This window comes from Mercurialis annua, linkage group LG2 (genome assembly GCF_937616625.2).
Source record: "Mercurialis annua linkage group LG2, ddMerAnnu1.2, whole genome shotgun sequence".
NCBI classification, from domain to species: Eukaryota; Viridiplantae; Streptophyta; class Magnoliopsida; order Malpighiales; family Euphorbiaceae; genus Mercurialis; species Mercurialis annua.
The window spans coordinates 54,621,379-54,635,963 of record NC_065571.1 but is presented as its reverse complement, the minus strand read 5'-3'; the positions used below and the strand labels follow the sequence as shown (position 1 = coordinate 54,635,963).

The window sequence follows — 14,585 nt, the reverse complement described above, 5'->3', positions numbered from 1 at the left end:
TCTTAAAATATTTGTAATGCCGAATAATATTATTTACCTTTGATATCTAACTGAAGAATAATTATAGTGATGTTATAAAATGTTGAGGGTTGCAATTAAGCATCCCCTCCTCTCAGAATGAATAATTAGTACTAGTAGCTAATTAGAGTTAAAACAACAAAGCAGTGTAGAGCAACTGGTTCCAAGTATCAGGCAATCCAGGAAGGCACCAATGGCTACAGTCGGCGGAGCGGCCAGGATTTGCCCTCTGTTCCGGGCTGAGGTCGCCATTGTAAATGGACGGGTGACAATCTTTTCTTAGCTCGGAGAGCATTGTAATGTCCAACAAATAAGTAGGGTTATGCATATCCCTAAGTACATCATCCACTACCCTCATTTGATCAGGGTATGCTCCTGCATTCCTTCTTCCACTAATCGGTGACGTCTCCCCGTAACAATTTCTCGTCGTGCTCGTAGTCGCTCCATCGCTCCATTCATTAGGACTGTCAATTACCAGTTACAAGCAGCAATCAACAATGTCAATCGCTTCCATATTTCCACATTTCGATTGCATAAATATCAAAAGCATTCTAAACCATCCGACATATGAACTCGAGTTAAAAAAATAGCGAGAGAGGGAGAGAGGTAATTACTCGTAATGCGTCGGAGAGATGGATTGGAAAAAAACAGTAGTAGTAGCAGCGTCAATATTGGAATCGACCCAATTGGACCATGTTCGTAATGCCTTCTCCAATGCAACCAAACGATCCATATCTTGGTAATAGGTGCCTCCTGATTCCATGTAATCCCACCTGCATTCATTTTTCATTTTCTTTACAACTACTAATAAAATACTAAAAGCAAAGGACAAAGGAGAATAACTAACCCTTGAAGAGAGCCCTGATGACTCCACCAATGACCTGTGTTGAACACCAAAACATTTGCATTTCTCCAAACATTTCCATTCCCTGAGATTTCCTCCAATTTTAGGATTCTTTTTCCTTGAACCATATCTATATCTACCAGATATGGAGCCTTGTAATATGATAAGGACACACCATAATCCTGCAAAATCATATTTTGTTTTCTTTTTTTGATTTTACTAAAATCCACAACAACTAATAATAGTAAGGGTTATTTATATATTAAATCTCAACGTTTTACTTCTGCAGCGATTTAATCTCATTTTTTTAAACGTTGCATTCGTACAACCCAACCTTTCAATTTTTGGCGCGGTTCTTTGTACACATTTTAGAGCTTTATATTTGGTGAAAAACGACTTTAGACTACACAATGTAAAAACGCGAAAGTTTTGAACTTGCAATGCAGCATTTTAAAGAAATACTAGATTAATCGCTATAAAAGTAAAACGTTGTAATTTGATACGCAAATAACCCTAATAATAATAATAATAATAATAAATCAGATTACCAGAAACTTAAATGTAGAAAAAGGATCTCCTCTACTAATTTGAGTAGAAGCAGACGAAGGCAAAGCTGCCAAAATCAAACAAAGCAAAGACTCCCACTGATTCCTACTCAACGAGTCACCCACAAACATCACAGTTTTGCCTCTCATTTTCATCAAAAACTCAACCCCATTGAACCTGCATAATCAATAAAACACCCATCAAAACCAACCCATTAACCACTTTTTTCAACTAATACAACCAACCACTCACCTGGGGAGCTCACAGTCGAGCGGCTGCCATCTGTACTTAAGATAACCGGAGTCGGGCCGGCCGAACATCTGGCAATTAAATTGAGGGTCAATAAGAGGGCAGTTTGAAGATTGGTAAAGAGGGTAATTCTCATCTTTAACCCAACTCCCAACGAACAATGAACAGCCATTGCTTCCATTAATGGGTCGTCTATTATACTGCTGCTGCTGCTGCTTGTGCTGCTGCTGTTGCTTTCTCATGCTCATTATTATGGCTGAAGATGCCAACTGAACTTCTACCAGCAACAGTAAAAAAAGTACTGTTAAACCTAAATATCTGGCTCTTGTTACTGCATTGACACTGTACCCGGATAGAGTCATGGTGAAAGAGACGCAGATTAAAGAATTTGAGGCTATAGCAAAAATGGGTTCAGTAGATTTTGAAATGAATGGTTTGTTTTGTTGTGGGCATGTGAAGATGGAGATGGGTTCACGCGTTATGGGTGGCTCGAGCTTAGATTCATTCTTTTTCTATTACTATTATTGTGATGGGAGATCGAGAGACAGAGTTCATGTTACCAAGTTTAATCATTTTCGAGGGATGAATATATATCATCAAATGTAAATGATTTTATTGCCTCGTGTGAAAGGGAAAAAAAGAACTCTTAAAAGGTGTTATCTCGAATAAAATTATATTTTTATTCAAATTTAATAAGGAAGTCTTGATATTTTAATGTTAACCAATAAAACAATGGCATCTAATTTTCTATTTTATTAAAAAAAATTATTTTTAATGAATGATACAATATTTTGGAATTATTGTGTTCTTTGCTTTGCTTCCTTAACTTGCATTCTATATTATTCTATTCCCTTCGACTTTTCTAAGCCGAAAAATAAAGACGTGGACGGTGGAACGGTGATATGATAATTTATATTTTGATGATCCCATCAATATTTTATTGTTGATGAGAATTAATGAAAAAGGATAAATAAAATATTTTTTATTTTCTCGTTTGAAAAAATATTTTTTAACTATCTGCCATTTTGAGACTCTTCTTCTATTTCATTGATATGGATATGAAGATTGGAGTCGAGCCTTTTTACATGAATAATAAAGCAGGCATGAAGATTTATTCTGATTGGAGTAGGCTGTTTGGGTTATCATTTGGAAGGTTTGTAATTGGCGAAACCAAGTTATTCTAGGTGAAAAGAACATTTCTGTTTCACAGGTGTGGTCTGAGATTATGGCTAAAATGAATTACATTAGCATGGCAATGGTAAACAAGTATTCTGGTGATGATGGTTCAAGGAATAAAGTGGAGAAGATGATAGGGTGGAGGTGTCCGCCTCATGCATGGACAAAGATCAATACGGATGGGGCTTTTGATCTGAGTACGGGTATTGCGCGAGCTGGTGGTATTGCGAGGAATGAGCTAGGGCAATGGTTGGGGAGATTTTCGATGTCTTTAGGCAAGGATTCAGTTTTAGGTGATGAATTTAAAGGAGCTTACCAAGGGCTTCTGATGGGCTGGAAGCTTGGTCTCCGAAGAGTAATCCTTGAAGTTGACAACAAGATGGTTGTTGATAAAATTAATAGTTTGGTGACGGCAGCTCAATATTCGAACCTCTTATTTGCTATTCGGTCATTAATTGAGAGGGATTGGGAGGTCAAAGTGGTGCATGTTTACAGAGAAGCGAATTTCGCAGCGGATCATTTAGCTTCAATGGAAAATGGGAGTTGGGTAGGGATATCCCATCATGATTCGATCCCAAGTAGTCTTTGGCCTTGGTTAGTGCATGATCTTCAAGGTGTAGCTTACTGTCGAAGGGTTGTTGATTGAGTTTGTTTAGGTGTTTGCCTCTTTTCTTGTATCAAAAAAAAAAATAACACACGCATAGACTAACAGATGTTATATCCATGCTGTATGAAACTTATGAAGTCTTATGTTTCAATATTTTCATAGGCAGCAATGATAATTTATGTTGCACGAAATTTCTCAAGTGTTGATACGGATTTAGAATTTGAGAAAAGATTGGATCAATAATCTTGATAATGACCTTTTCATAATTCTATACAATTCAAGACTACTTTGACAAACTTTGACAAAAATTATTGCACACAACCGTTGCGTCATGTCATTCGTGCAACAAACCAATTATGCGTTAGCCATGTGGAAAATTGAATGATAAAAAAATAAGTAATAATTAAAAAATTCTCTATCGCAAATACTCATTGGCTAGATATAAAAATGACATGGCGCAAAAGTTGTTGGGATAAATACTCCTAATGTATTGGATTCAAGACCAAAAACCCATACATATCAACTTTGCATTTTTCCGTTTAGACTTCCAAAACTTTATTTTGATTCATTTATTTAATTTCGTCTAGGGTTTCCTTTTCATGATGTTTTTGTTTCTGTACAAGATAAAGGCTAGTAATATAACTATCTGGCTGGACTATCTTCTTTCCCATGATAAATTTCATAGCTTGAATAAATTTACAAGTTCAACTTACAGTTTCTATTTCTTGTCCATCTTCTTATCAAAGTGAGACAACTGAGAAGTTTTTGGTGGCAATTTAACATTGATCGAGGTGGTAATTGTGTCTTCTCGTAGTGTTTCTAATAAATGATATGGGTAGATAGATTTCATAAGTCTTATCAAACTTATTTAAATAAAAAAAATCGCCTTGTCTCTTGCCTTTAAAATAACATTTTATAATCTGTGATTCTGTATTAATTATCTTCTACGTACTTTGGTATGCATCTGGGGCGATACTTGCCTGCGTTAGGCATGAACTTCGCCATAAGTTGAGATAAGGGAAAGAATGAGTAGGCAGTGTAGATACACCCGTCTACTGTTTTCCAGTAACGGAATTAGTCCATTGTGCTAAAAGCATTTCCTGAGAGCATTTTTAAGCATCCAACTCCTTTCGTATCCCATTTTAAGCATAAAAAGTAAAAAAATGGAACATGAAGTGCTTTGAAGGAACAAAGACAAATATTTTACGCTTTTATGCCAATCAAATAACCATATCCATAAGATGAAATCCGATGTAGATTAGACAAAAGTACTTCACTCCACAATTATCGGAATACCATAATCAAACTTAGTACAATAACAGACCCATCATATGTTAACATTTTAACAAGTAACAAACAATTTCTTTTCCCACACAGTGTATCCCTTGACTTATAATATTTCGTAATATTATTCGCTACATTTCCCAGTCCTACAATAGGAATATAGGCAAATGCAAGCTTGCGTAAAAGCCAATAAAATTGTAAGTAATATCAGGATAAATACCGAGATTACATACCCTGATCAATGAGATAATCACCAAGCCTTTCAACAATCATGTTGCACTGTCCTGGAGTCATTGGCTCGTCGTAGATACCAAGGATCAAGGCCAGAGAGGTCTTCTTAACGGTAATACCACCAGATCCCTGAAATTGAAGTCGTAATTAAAGCCTAAAGCAAGTAGAATATCCCAATTTGTGAAGCAAATGAGTGAAAACATATATATATATATATATATATATATATATGAACAAATGCACCGCATAATGATTCTAAGTTCATATATATGCCATCTTGAACAAATGTCATTTGTCAAAAACACAAAGTGATCAAAGTTCAATTGAGTTTGACTTAAGCAAACACGCTGTCTAAATTTGGACAATCTAAGTTCATAGCAGGCGAAAAAGATGCATATTCAGAAAGCACCCTTTATATGTTCCAACTCAATTGACCTCGAATTACTCTTTGCAAGCTTACAATAGATCATATGCCATCTTGATCAAATGTCAATGGCCAAAAACGCAAATCGATTAATGACAATTGCCCAAAACGAGGATTGCCAAAATATGCAAAATGATCAAATGTCAATTGTGAAAAATAGAAGCGATCAAATGTTAATTACCCAAAACAGGAAGCGAAAACAAACATGGGAAGTAAGTTAGATTACCTTCTTTCCTCGAATGACAGCTCCAGACTCGCCTTGAATGACCATGTATTTGGTGCCTCCAAGGAACAACCCAGTAGGAGCAAGTGATCCCGGCTCGTTGAAGTCATTCATGATGGCAGTGATTTCTTCAGGCTTAAACTAAACCAAACAAAATAAATCAGCATACACAATTCTCACAATAAAATTAAAAAAAATCCCAGATACATGCAAAATAAGAGAAGATCCAATTACATAAAGAACTAACTCAGCAATAACAGCCTAAATCCCTAATTAATCGAATTGAGAAATAAGTCCCGGTTCTCAGATAATTTAAGAACAAAATCAGAGCTTAAAAAAAGAGATCAAATAAACGAATAAAAAGAACCTGAGGGAAATCAGCGCTCTGAGCCCAAACGCTGCCGTCGTGGCCGATGATAGCAGCAGACTTTAGATAATTTCCTTCAATTTCGCACATGAGATGCTCATCTACGTATGTTTGCCACGACATCTTTAAAACTAGTTCTTGATTTTTGAACAAATTATTTGATAGAGAGGGTTTAATAGAATCTGTGTGTGACGTTGAGCTGAAGAAGAAGAAGAGATCAATTCTTATCTGTGAAGACAGCAGAGAGAGTGTGAATGTGATGCATACATTGCGTTAAAACGACGCCGGGACGTGGTCCACTGCTCACTCTTTCTTAATTATTACTTCCAGTATGGGATTTTCCTTCAATTTATATTGCCCGTTACATTATATATATTACTAATTCATTTGACACAAATAATTAATCAATCGTAAAATTTATAAAACTTACAAAATTTATAATCATTAGAATTATTATTCCATATGATAAAAACTTATTACATTTATATTTAATTTAAAATATAAATATTTTTAAATTATAAATTTTACATTGACAAACTGATATAGAGATTAAAATACATAATATTGTAAAAATTACATCAATATTTGAAATTTGGTGTTTCAAAATAAAGAATAATAATTGAATAACGATTTTATTAAATTTTATATTTTATATTATAATTGTAAAAAAAACATTTAGTTTTTTTATTTTATTTTTAACTAATCCTTCATTATATGAACATAAAGTTATTTGACTTTAACTGCTTCATGAATATCTTTCTAAAACAGGCGGTGGAACTCTAAATAAGTTAATAAATATTAAAAATTAAAATTTAAGGACTGAAATTATTGTATCCAGCCTAGCCAATCAGAGAGAATATTTTGTCATAATTTTCAAATAGCAGATGGGACCCAATATGAAAGGAAAGGAAGAAGAGGAGATCTGTTGATTAAAGAATATAAATTTGGTGGTGGCTGGCGACAATTATCAAAAGTGGTGACGCCTTTCGAATATCCTTATTATAATAAGGTTAAGGGTACAAAACATCCTTCAAATTATTGAAAAATTTATATAAGTCCTTTACATTTTTTGCCACTTGAGCTCAATGTTTTTAAATGTTGCAATTTTGTTTTTAATTTTTTGAAAAGAGGACTAAAACCCTTTTAATTTATTTTTTAAACACTTAACCCCTCATATTTTTAGTTATCTTTGTGACTTTTTTCAAACATGAAGTATATTTGCACCATTTTAAAACATTGAAAGTTTATATGGCCAAGAAAAGATTAAAAAGACTTGTGTGCTTTATTTGAATAACTTTAAGGATTTGATATTACTTTCTACCTATTCAACCTTTTTTTTGGCAAAAGATATAAAAAAACTCTCGTAGTTTTCATAAAAGTACAAACCAATCCTTTTTACTTTTTTGGGTATAATTAAGCTCTCTTTATTTTCAAATAGAACAAATAACTCCTTTCATCCAACATTATTAGAAACACTCGTTAATGGCTGACATATCTCTCATAATCATATATGAAAAAAGTTCAAAAATAATTTTAATATTTAAAATATTTATCAAAAATTTGAGGGGGTAAGTGTCCCAAAAGTAAACTAAAAGGGTTTATTTGTTCGATTTTAAAATAATAAGGGTTTAATTGTTCAATTTTAAAAACACGGGGCTTAATTGTACCCAGATAATTGAGAAAAATTCGAGGATTTTTTTATACCTTCTGCATTTCTTTTTCCTCCTAAATACTGTATATGAAAGCTACTTTAAAAAAAAATCAACAATCTTATCTTACAACCTTAAAAAAATAACAAGACAAGAAAAAAATACTTTTCAAAATCAAATATCTATTGTTTTTGTAATATCAAAGCTTTTCTTTCAGGATAATATCAAAGTTGAATATTGTATAAATTAAGTTTTATTCATACTCTATTCATTTATCGTTCAATTACCAAGAGTTTTAATCATTAACCACATCGTAATATTTAGCTTCTTTTTGGACTACAGGCATCAACGGTTTTAGGCTAAGTAAAATCGAAGTTGAAAATAATTTATTAAGAAATTAAAATAATAATTTATTATTAAAAAAAGTTGAATGATTATTTTTGAAACTTTACTATACACTTTTATAATGAAATATTTAAATGGAACACAACTATTTAAAAAGCAGCCATAATTTCAATTCCACATAACTATAAATGGTGAATAACGAGCATATATTAGATATTATTATCAATTAGCCAAGAAAACATTATTGATTTTATTAAAAATATCTCATATGCACACCACAGCATTAGATAATATTTATAAATAAATTTCTAATCAAATTAATAATAAAACTAAGTTAACCAGCTAACTTGATATTTAATTCATTTCAATTCTTGAACATTTAACTTTTATTTTGAAAGAGCACCAATTTCAAAATTTGAATTTCACAACACATGAATATATTTCTGGTGATCTAATTATTGTTAGATTTTCCATGTTTTTTTTGGGGATTAGAGTTCTTTCAAGTTCAGTTGAACATGAAATGTCAAGTTCATTAAATTTACAACATCCATTACAAATAAAAAATGTACATAAAAAGGTCTAAATGAATATACTATTTTTTTATTTATAATAAAAAGTGTAAATTTATTGAAATCAACGTCTCCCGTTCAAGAGAACTTAAGCAGATTTTAATCATTTTTCTTTACATGATTTAGCAAGGCCAAAAATTGGTCCTTGAAAATGTATCCATATCAAAGCTTACAAAAATATTAATGAAAAAATTCAATCAAAAATAAAATATTAATAAAAATAATTGATGTTGTACGATAATATTTCGCTGCGCTATTGCTATTTTGATTTCCTATTACTAACTGTAAAGCACTGCCAGAAATAATTGTAAAACGAACAATTTCTTTCTTGTAATTTCATGTTTCAACGTTTCTCCTCCGATGACAATGTGTAACATATCATTAATTAAATATTTTCAATTTGATTAAATATTTTTATAATCTTTTTAATTATATTCAAACGGCAAAAAAAAATCAAAAATTAAAAAAGTTAATATAAAATAATGGCTTAATAGCGTAAAAAATTAAAAACTTTAGCGTGTTTTGCAAATTTAACATAAACTTTCAATTTTAGCAAATTAATACACAAACTTTTAATTTTTTGCAATTTTAGCACCGATCAATTTTCCTTCAAAAAAATAGAGAAAAATGCTGATGTGGACGCCGGAATAGTCGTTATTCCGGTGTACACGTCAGCATTTTTTTCACGAAAAATTGATCGGTGCTAAAACTGCCAAAAATCAAAAATTTGTATATTGATTTGCCAAAATTGTAAATTTATGTTAAATTTGCAAAACACGCTAAAATTTGTGATATTTTACGCAATTAAGCCTAAAATAAATATGTTTATCAATGATATCGTACTCATAGATATATGAATTAATTTTACCCAGATTATCTTCCAATAAATATTCATATGAACAAACAGCAATCCAAGAGAGATTAAATATGGATGAAAACCACAAAATAATAAACATTAAAAAAAGAAACAATCAATTTAGTTCTCTCATGGTTATTATCTGCTACTACTTCTCAGCTTTTAACAGAAGAATTAGAAACCATGGATCAAGAAACAAATCACAAAAATAAACACAAAATTCTTAAGGAACATATTAATTGGTGATAGAACTAGAGGCCTACAGTGACTGATCAATGAGGTAATCGCCCAACCTCTCAACCACCATGTTGCACTGTCCCGGAGTTACCGGCTCCTCGTAGATTCCGAACACAAGAGCTTGGCCAGTTTTCTTTATAGTGATCCCTCCCGATCCCTGCGAAAACAATAAATTTTAAATAATCAGTTACTAATGAGCTATATCTCATGCGGTAGATACTATAAGTTCGTGTGTTCAATCTCTCTCACAAACACTCTCCCTTCCGTAAGAGTATTAAAAAAATAACTCTATAGAACAAAAATAATGTATAAATATAAAATTAATCAGAAATAAAAAAAATTATACAATACTACTGTTTTGATGCGTTATTCATACAACAAATCAATACGTAATAGTATTAGCCATGCAGAATATTTAGTTATAAAAGAAAATAAGTATCAATTAAAAGATTTTTTAATTCATAGCGCAGCGGTTGTATGAATAAACTCTCGAAATTAAATCATCGAGCGGTCACCTTCTTTCCACGGATTACAGCGCCACTTTCGCCCTGGATAACCATATATTTTGTGCCTGCAATGTATAAGCCTGTAGGAGCAAGATGGCCAGGCTCATCAAAATCCTTCATAATGCCGGTGATCTCCTCTGGTTTCAACTGCATTTTAATCAATTCCGACCAAATTATTCATCATCCGATTCAAAATGTAGCAAAATATTTGTGGAAAAGAGAACTAACCTGAGGAAAAGAGGCGCTCTGAGCCCAAATGCTACCGTCGTGGCCAACGATGGAAGCAGCGGCGAGATGCTGGCCTTGTCCATCAATGTCGCACATCAAATGGTCGTCTACGTAAGTTTGCCAAGACATTTTTGATCTCTAAGTTGTTCCTGATATGATTATAACTGTATTAAAATTATTTTTTATTTGAATTAGCTCTGATCACTCTATTTTTCTTCTGTATTTTGTGTTTAGGAAGTGGTTAAAAAAATGTGGCGGTGAGTTTAATTAGTTAAATGCGGTGAAAAATGAACGGGGATGATTTATAGGATCTGATAGAGTAATTAGTTATAGACCGTTGGTTTTGGTTTGTGCATGGTCTACCACTATTTTCCTCAATCCTCTCTTTTGACTAAATTAACGCCTTTCTTTTTTGGTAATATTCCAACTTTAGTTTTTACTATTTTGTTCACTTAAAATGTTTTCTATAGTTGCATTATCCAATTTATTAATAACATTTTATATATTTGTTCTTTGATAAATTCTTGAGAATTGAAGAAAGTGATTTAATTAATATTTTTCTATTAACTAGTAAGTGAGAATTAAAGAATTGGATTTAGGAGAAATATATATGGACAAAAGAATCAAGACATAGATTCCCATTTGGCATTAGTTTTCAATTTTACGTATTACAATTCACTAGTCGTCAACAACGCTATAAAAGAAAAACAAAGTGTTAAGTTGTTTGAAAGGTCGAGAATTTTTCATTAGACCTCTTCTGCTAGTTGATGTCGGCATCAAATACTTTGCTCCCGGTATCAACTGTTAGGTGCATCGGGGGGAAGAGCTACAAACTAATCACTTAATCGGTATGACCTCCCTCTGAAAGCCGTGTTGGTACTGTTTGGTGCGTTTCTATCAGCTTCTGTGCGGTTGCTTGTTGGGGCCGGAGCTCCTATTCTGTATCTTGCAACCAGTTTACGTCTATAAAGAGTTGAGGAAATCACACCAGCATGAAAGCAAAAACATAGAAACTTTCTAGACAAATATCAATGAACTAAAGCTGAAAATATAGAAATGCATAAATCATTATCAAACAGTTGTAGACAAATCATAGAAAGATCATCATAAAGCTACTTTTACTTTATGAACATGTCATGTAAAGATGCATGACATTGTGTGATTAAAAAAAATCCTGAAAGAAGATTATGCTTTAGTTCATAATAATGAGCTATGAGCTAATCAAAACTCAATATTAAGAGTTAGCGCTCACACTGACTTCCTAATGCAACAAGGAAAGTGAGTATGGACCAAGAAAGATTCTGGAACATGGTTAGAAGACATGGCTTCGCATAAAGTATGTGAAGTCAAATATAGAAATTCTTGTCTAGACCATACGATATTCATGGACCCAACCAACCAGAAGTTAAGAAATCATAAGTGAGAGAAATATGCATTAGAATGTTGGGTCCATGAATAACGTATAAACCAGGTCTAGGCAAGAATTCCCTGTCAAATACAATTGAAAACAGAAAAAATTTAATTGTTTCCAACAAGTAACAAAGTAATTTAAGGATACACCAAATTTGGAGTCTTCAAAAAGGTCTTTCCTGTTGCAAGTGGATGCAAAACAGTTAAAAAGTAATATAGATGCCCTGCTATGATTCCCATCAGATCTGGCATCAAAGGTGAACCAAAAATCACATCTAAAGCAAGCATCGCCCATGGTAGATAAAATGCCTGAGAAAAAAAGTATAAAAAGGAAAACATACATATCAGATTGTAAGACCTATGGTCAAATGTCTAGAGAGTCAAGGAACAAATATCAACCTGAGTAAAATTTGCAACTACAACTTAAGCATACCTTAAGAGTCACAAGGCCATAAATGTTGATCTGGGCGTTAGGAAATTCTCTACTCCAGACATAGAGAAGCATGAATACAAGTGATGTCCCCAAGAAAGGAGTCCAAAAAATAGGGATGGCAGATAGTACCTAAATGGAGACAGGAAATCATGAATTATTTCACTCTTGAGTTTCAATTCTGTCAAATCTCCCATAGTTATTCTACGTAAACAGCTCTATATTGTAAGTTTTAGCCAGATAATAACATCTTCATCTAAAGTGTATAAATTACATACCAACATCGACAAGGCTCCGAAGATCATCATCCATAAGAAATCTGCAGTCCTACGTTCAAATGGTCCTTTCTCAAGTTGAACGCCATATCTTGCTCTGTAAAATGGTAAACATTGGACAAAGCAGTTACAATTGCATATATAGTCAACTCCAAATTCTCAAATTGCAAAAAGAAAACGGTTGTAAAATTATTTTTTTATAAACTAAAACTTACATCATTAAGAGACGAATTGCAAAATTGATGGAGAATTTTCCTAGGAAAAAGAAATTAGTAAAAAGCCGCCATACCTACAAAAGCATACAAAGTTTCTGATATTTCTACAGACTGGTTTAAACATTTCAAAGAAGTATTGAGCACACTAATATAGGATTTCAACCCTATACTCAACAAATAAAACATTGTAACTGAATTGCTCGTCATAGATTTTCTTGCATCTTTATTAGAATGTGAGTGCAAGCGCATGTTTAAAGGAGAGAGAAGGAAATAATACGAAATCGCGTGATAACTCAACAGAAGGCCAGACAGAAATACACATTTTAATGCTGCAGATTAAGGATGACCTCGCTTTGCCTGACCTATACGCATAATGTATCATATAATTCAATTTTCAGAAACCACAGAAACCCTTGATTTCTGGATCCAAAAACATCAATCATATAGGCATCCAAGTGATATAGACAAATTTTGACTAAGCTTTTCACGAGGATTTCAAACAGCATCGACGCCTATACTTCTCACCACATGTATGCCAATTGCACCTACAACTTATTTCTAAGAACAACTACATCATCTTAACATTTACGCCTGTAGTCTAGTAAAATGTGTTGATACGCCTATAGTGTAGAAATACACATTTCTATGAAGAAGATTAAGAGTGGCCTCGTGTTGACTATCACTATACAGCATGATGTATCATGTGATTAAATTTTCAGAAACCATAAGAACCCTAAATTTTTGGATCCAAAAACATCAAATATATAGGCACTCGAGTGATATAGACAAATTTCGACTAAGCTTATCACGAAACAGCATTGATGCCTATACTTTTCACCACATGTACGCAAATTGCACCTACGCCTTATTTCTAAGAACAACTACATCAGCTTAACAGTTTCGCCTATAATCTAGTAAAATGTGTTGATACGCACTCACAGAACTTAGATAATCAAAGGCTAAACAGTTATCCTGTTAAATTGCAATCATCCATATACATTGTGGGAAACTAACTCGACCTTAGGCCATAAAAAAGCTGAATAAATACCTGAAAATGTGAGAATACAAGCTTATATATCAAAGCAATATGCACCAAATCAAATACTCCGAGCTGATAAGCCGCAGTGAAAAGCAAGCACGCAGTCCCATAAGCCTTGGTTATAGGCGGAAGAGAGTGATAGAATCTGAACAAAAAAAAAATCAACAGCAACAACTGCCATGAGAATTAAGGCTTCAAAACAAGACGCATACAACACATGAAATGAAGCATCAAAATGCTTACGAAATTATAATTTTAACTAAATTTTCTTTCTGACCACTACATTACCACCTTCTGAATTAAACAATTATTATGATCTTTACATTAATTACTAACAAATTAATCGCAAAATCGATAGCTAAGGAAACTGAGAATAAAAATAAATTGTGCTTACTCAGCAGGTGAAGACATTGAAGAACAGAGAGCTAAGTTAGAGATGTGGATAAATGTCAAATTCTGCAGCAAGTTTTTGTTCAATAACAATTTCGATTTGAAAATGACAGTGTTTTGATTTCTTCTAACGTCGTTTCCGTAATGAAGAAGAGTTTGGTACGATCCAGAACCTTCTCTTTCGTATTGGGCTAGAGTGGGAAGCGTCTAGCTAACATACCCGGCCCATTTAACTGGATAATGGAGCTTATGAGTGTGGATGGGCCCATGCCCATTATCTTTTCTTTTCTTCTTTGATGCACAATTCCAATCATTTTAGTTCTAGAATTACGTCAATTTTTTTATATGATTGTTTTAATGTTAAATTACTCTTCAATAGATCTGTTCATGGCCGACTCCGGTCGGGTCAGCCGGATTTGATTATTCTTAAAGCAAGTCCAAATCAAGTCCGAACCCTATTCAGGTCT

At 33.0% G+C, this 14,585-nt stretch overlaps 4 protein-coding genes across 4 annotated transcripts; all 4 read right to left on the bottom strand.

The window, feature by feature from the left end:
- Positions 1 to 8: 8 nt before the first annotated feature.
- LOC126666854 (protein PMR5-like) lies at positions 9 to 2,245 on the bottom strand. The gene is made up of 5 exons (XM_050359737.2): positions 1,661 to 2,245; positions 1,411 to 1,585; positions 866 to 1,044; positions 633 to 791; positions 9 to 482 (listed from the first exon to the last, which is right to left on the bottom strand). The coding sequence occupies exons 1-5, from the start codon at positions 2,017 to 2,019 to the stop codon at positions 149 to 151; spliced, it is 1,206 nt and encodes a 401-aa protein (XP_050215694.1). The 5' UTR covers positions 2,020 to 2,245; the 3' UTR covers positions 9 to 148.
- Positions 2,246 to 4,677: 2,432 nt separating this feature from the next.
- On the bottom strand, positions 4,678 to 6,285 carry LOC126666861 (profilin-1). Its single transcript, XM_050359744.2, has 3 exons — positions 5,970 to 6,285; positions 5,606 to 5,743; positions 4,678 to 5,084 (listed from the first exon to the last, which is right to left on the bottom strand). Exons 1-3 carry the CDS (start codon positions 6,090 to 6,092, stop codon positions 4,950 to 4,952), a joined length of 396 nt encoding a protein of 131 aa, XP_050215701.1. The 5' UTR covers positions 6,093 to 6,285; the 3' UTR covers positions 4,678 to 4,949.
- A 3,175-nt stretch (positions 6,286 to 9,460) lies between these two features.
- LOC126666860 (profilin) lies at positions 9,461 to 10,628 on the bottom strand. The gene is made up of 3 exons (XM_050359743.2): positions 10,360 to 10,628; positions 10,141 to 10,278; positions 9,461 to 9,782 (listed from the first exon to the last, which is right to left on the bottom strand). The coding sequence occupies exons 1-3, from the start codon at positions 10,486 to 10,488 to the stop codon at positions 9,648 to 9,650; spliced, it is 402 nt and encodes a 133-aa protein (XP_050215700.1). The 5' UTR covers positions 10,489 to 10,628; the 3' UTR covers positions 9,461 to 9,647.
- A 342-nt stretch (positions 10,629 to 10,970) lies between these two features.
- Positions 10,971 to 14,247, bottom strand: LOC126666858 (derlin-1). Its single transcript, XM_050359741.2, has 7 exons — positions 14,123 to 14,247; positions 13,738 to 13,873; positions 12,690 to 12,763; positions 12,478 to 12,571; positions 12,203 to 12,331; positions 11,918 to 12,078; positions 10,971 to 11,322 (listed from the first exon to the last, which is right to left on the bottom strand). Exons 1-7 carry the CDS (start codon positions 14,137 to 14,139, stop codon positions 11,193 to 11,195), a joined length of 741 nt encoding a protein of 246 aa, XP_050215698.1. The 5' UTR covers positions 14,140 to 14,247; the 3' UTR covers positions 10,971 to 11,192.
- Between the last annotated feature and the right edge of the window lie 338 nt (positions 14,248 to 14,585).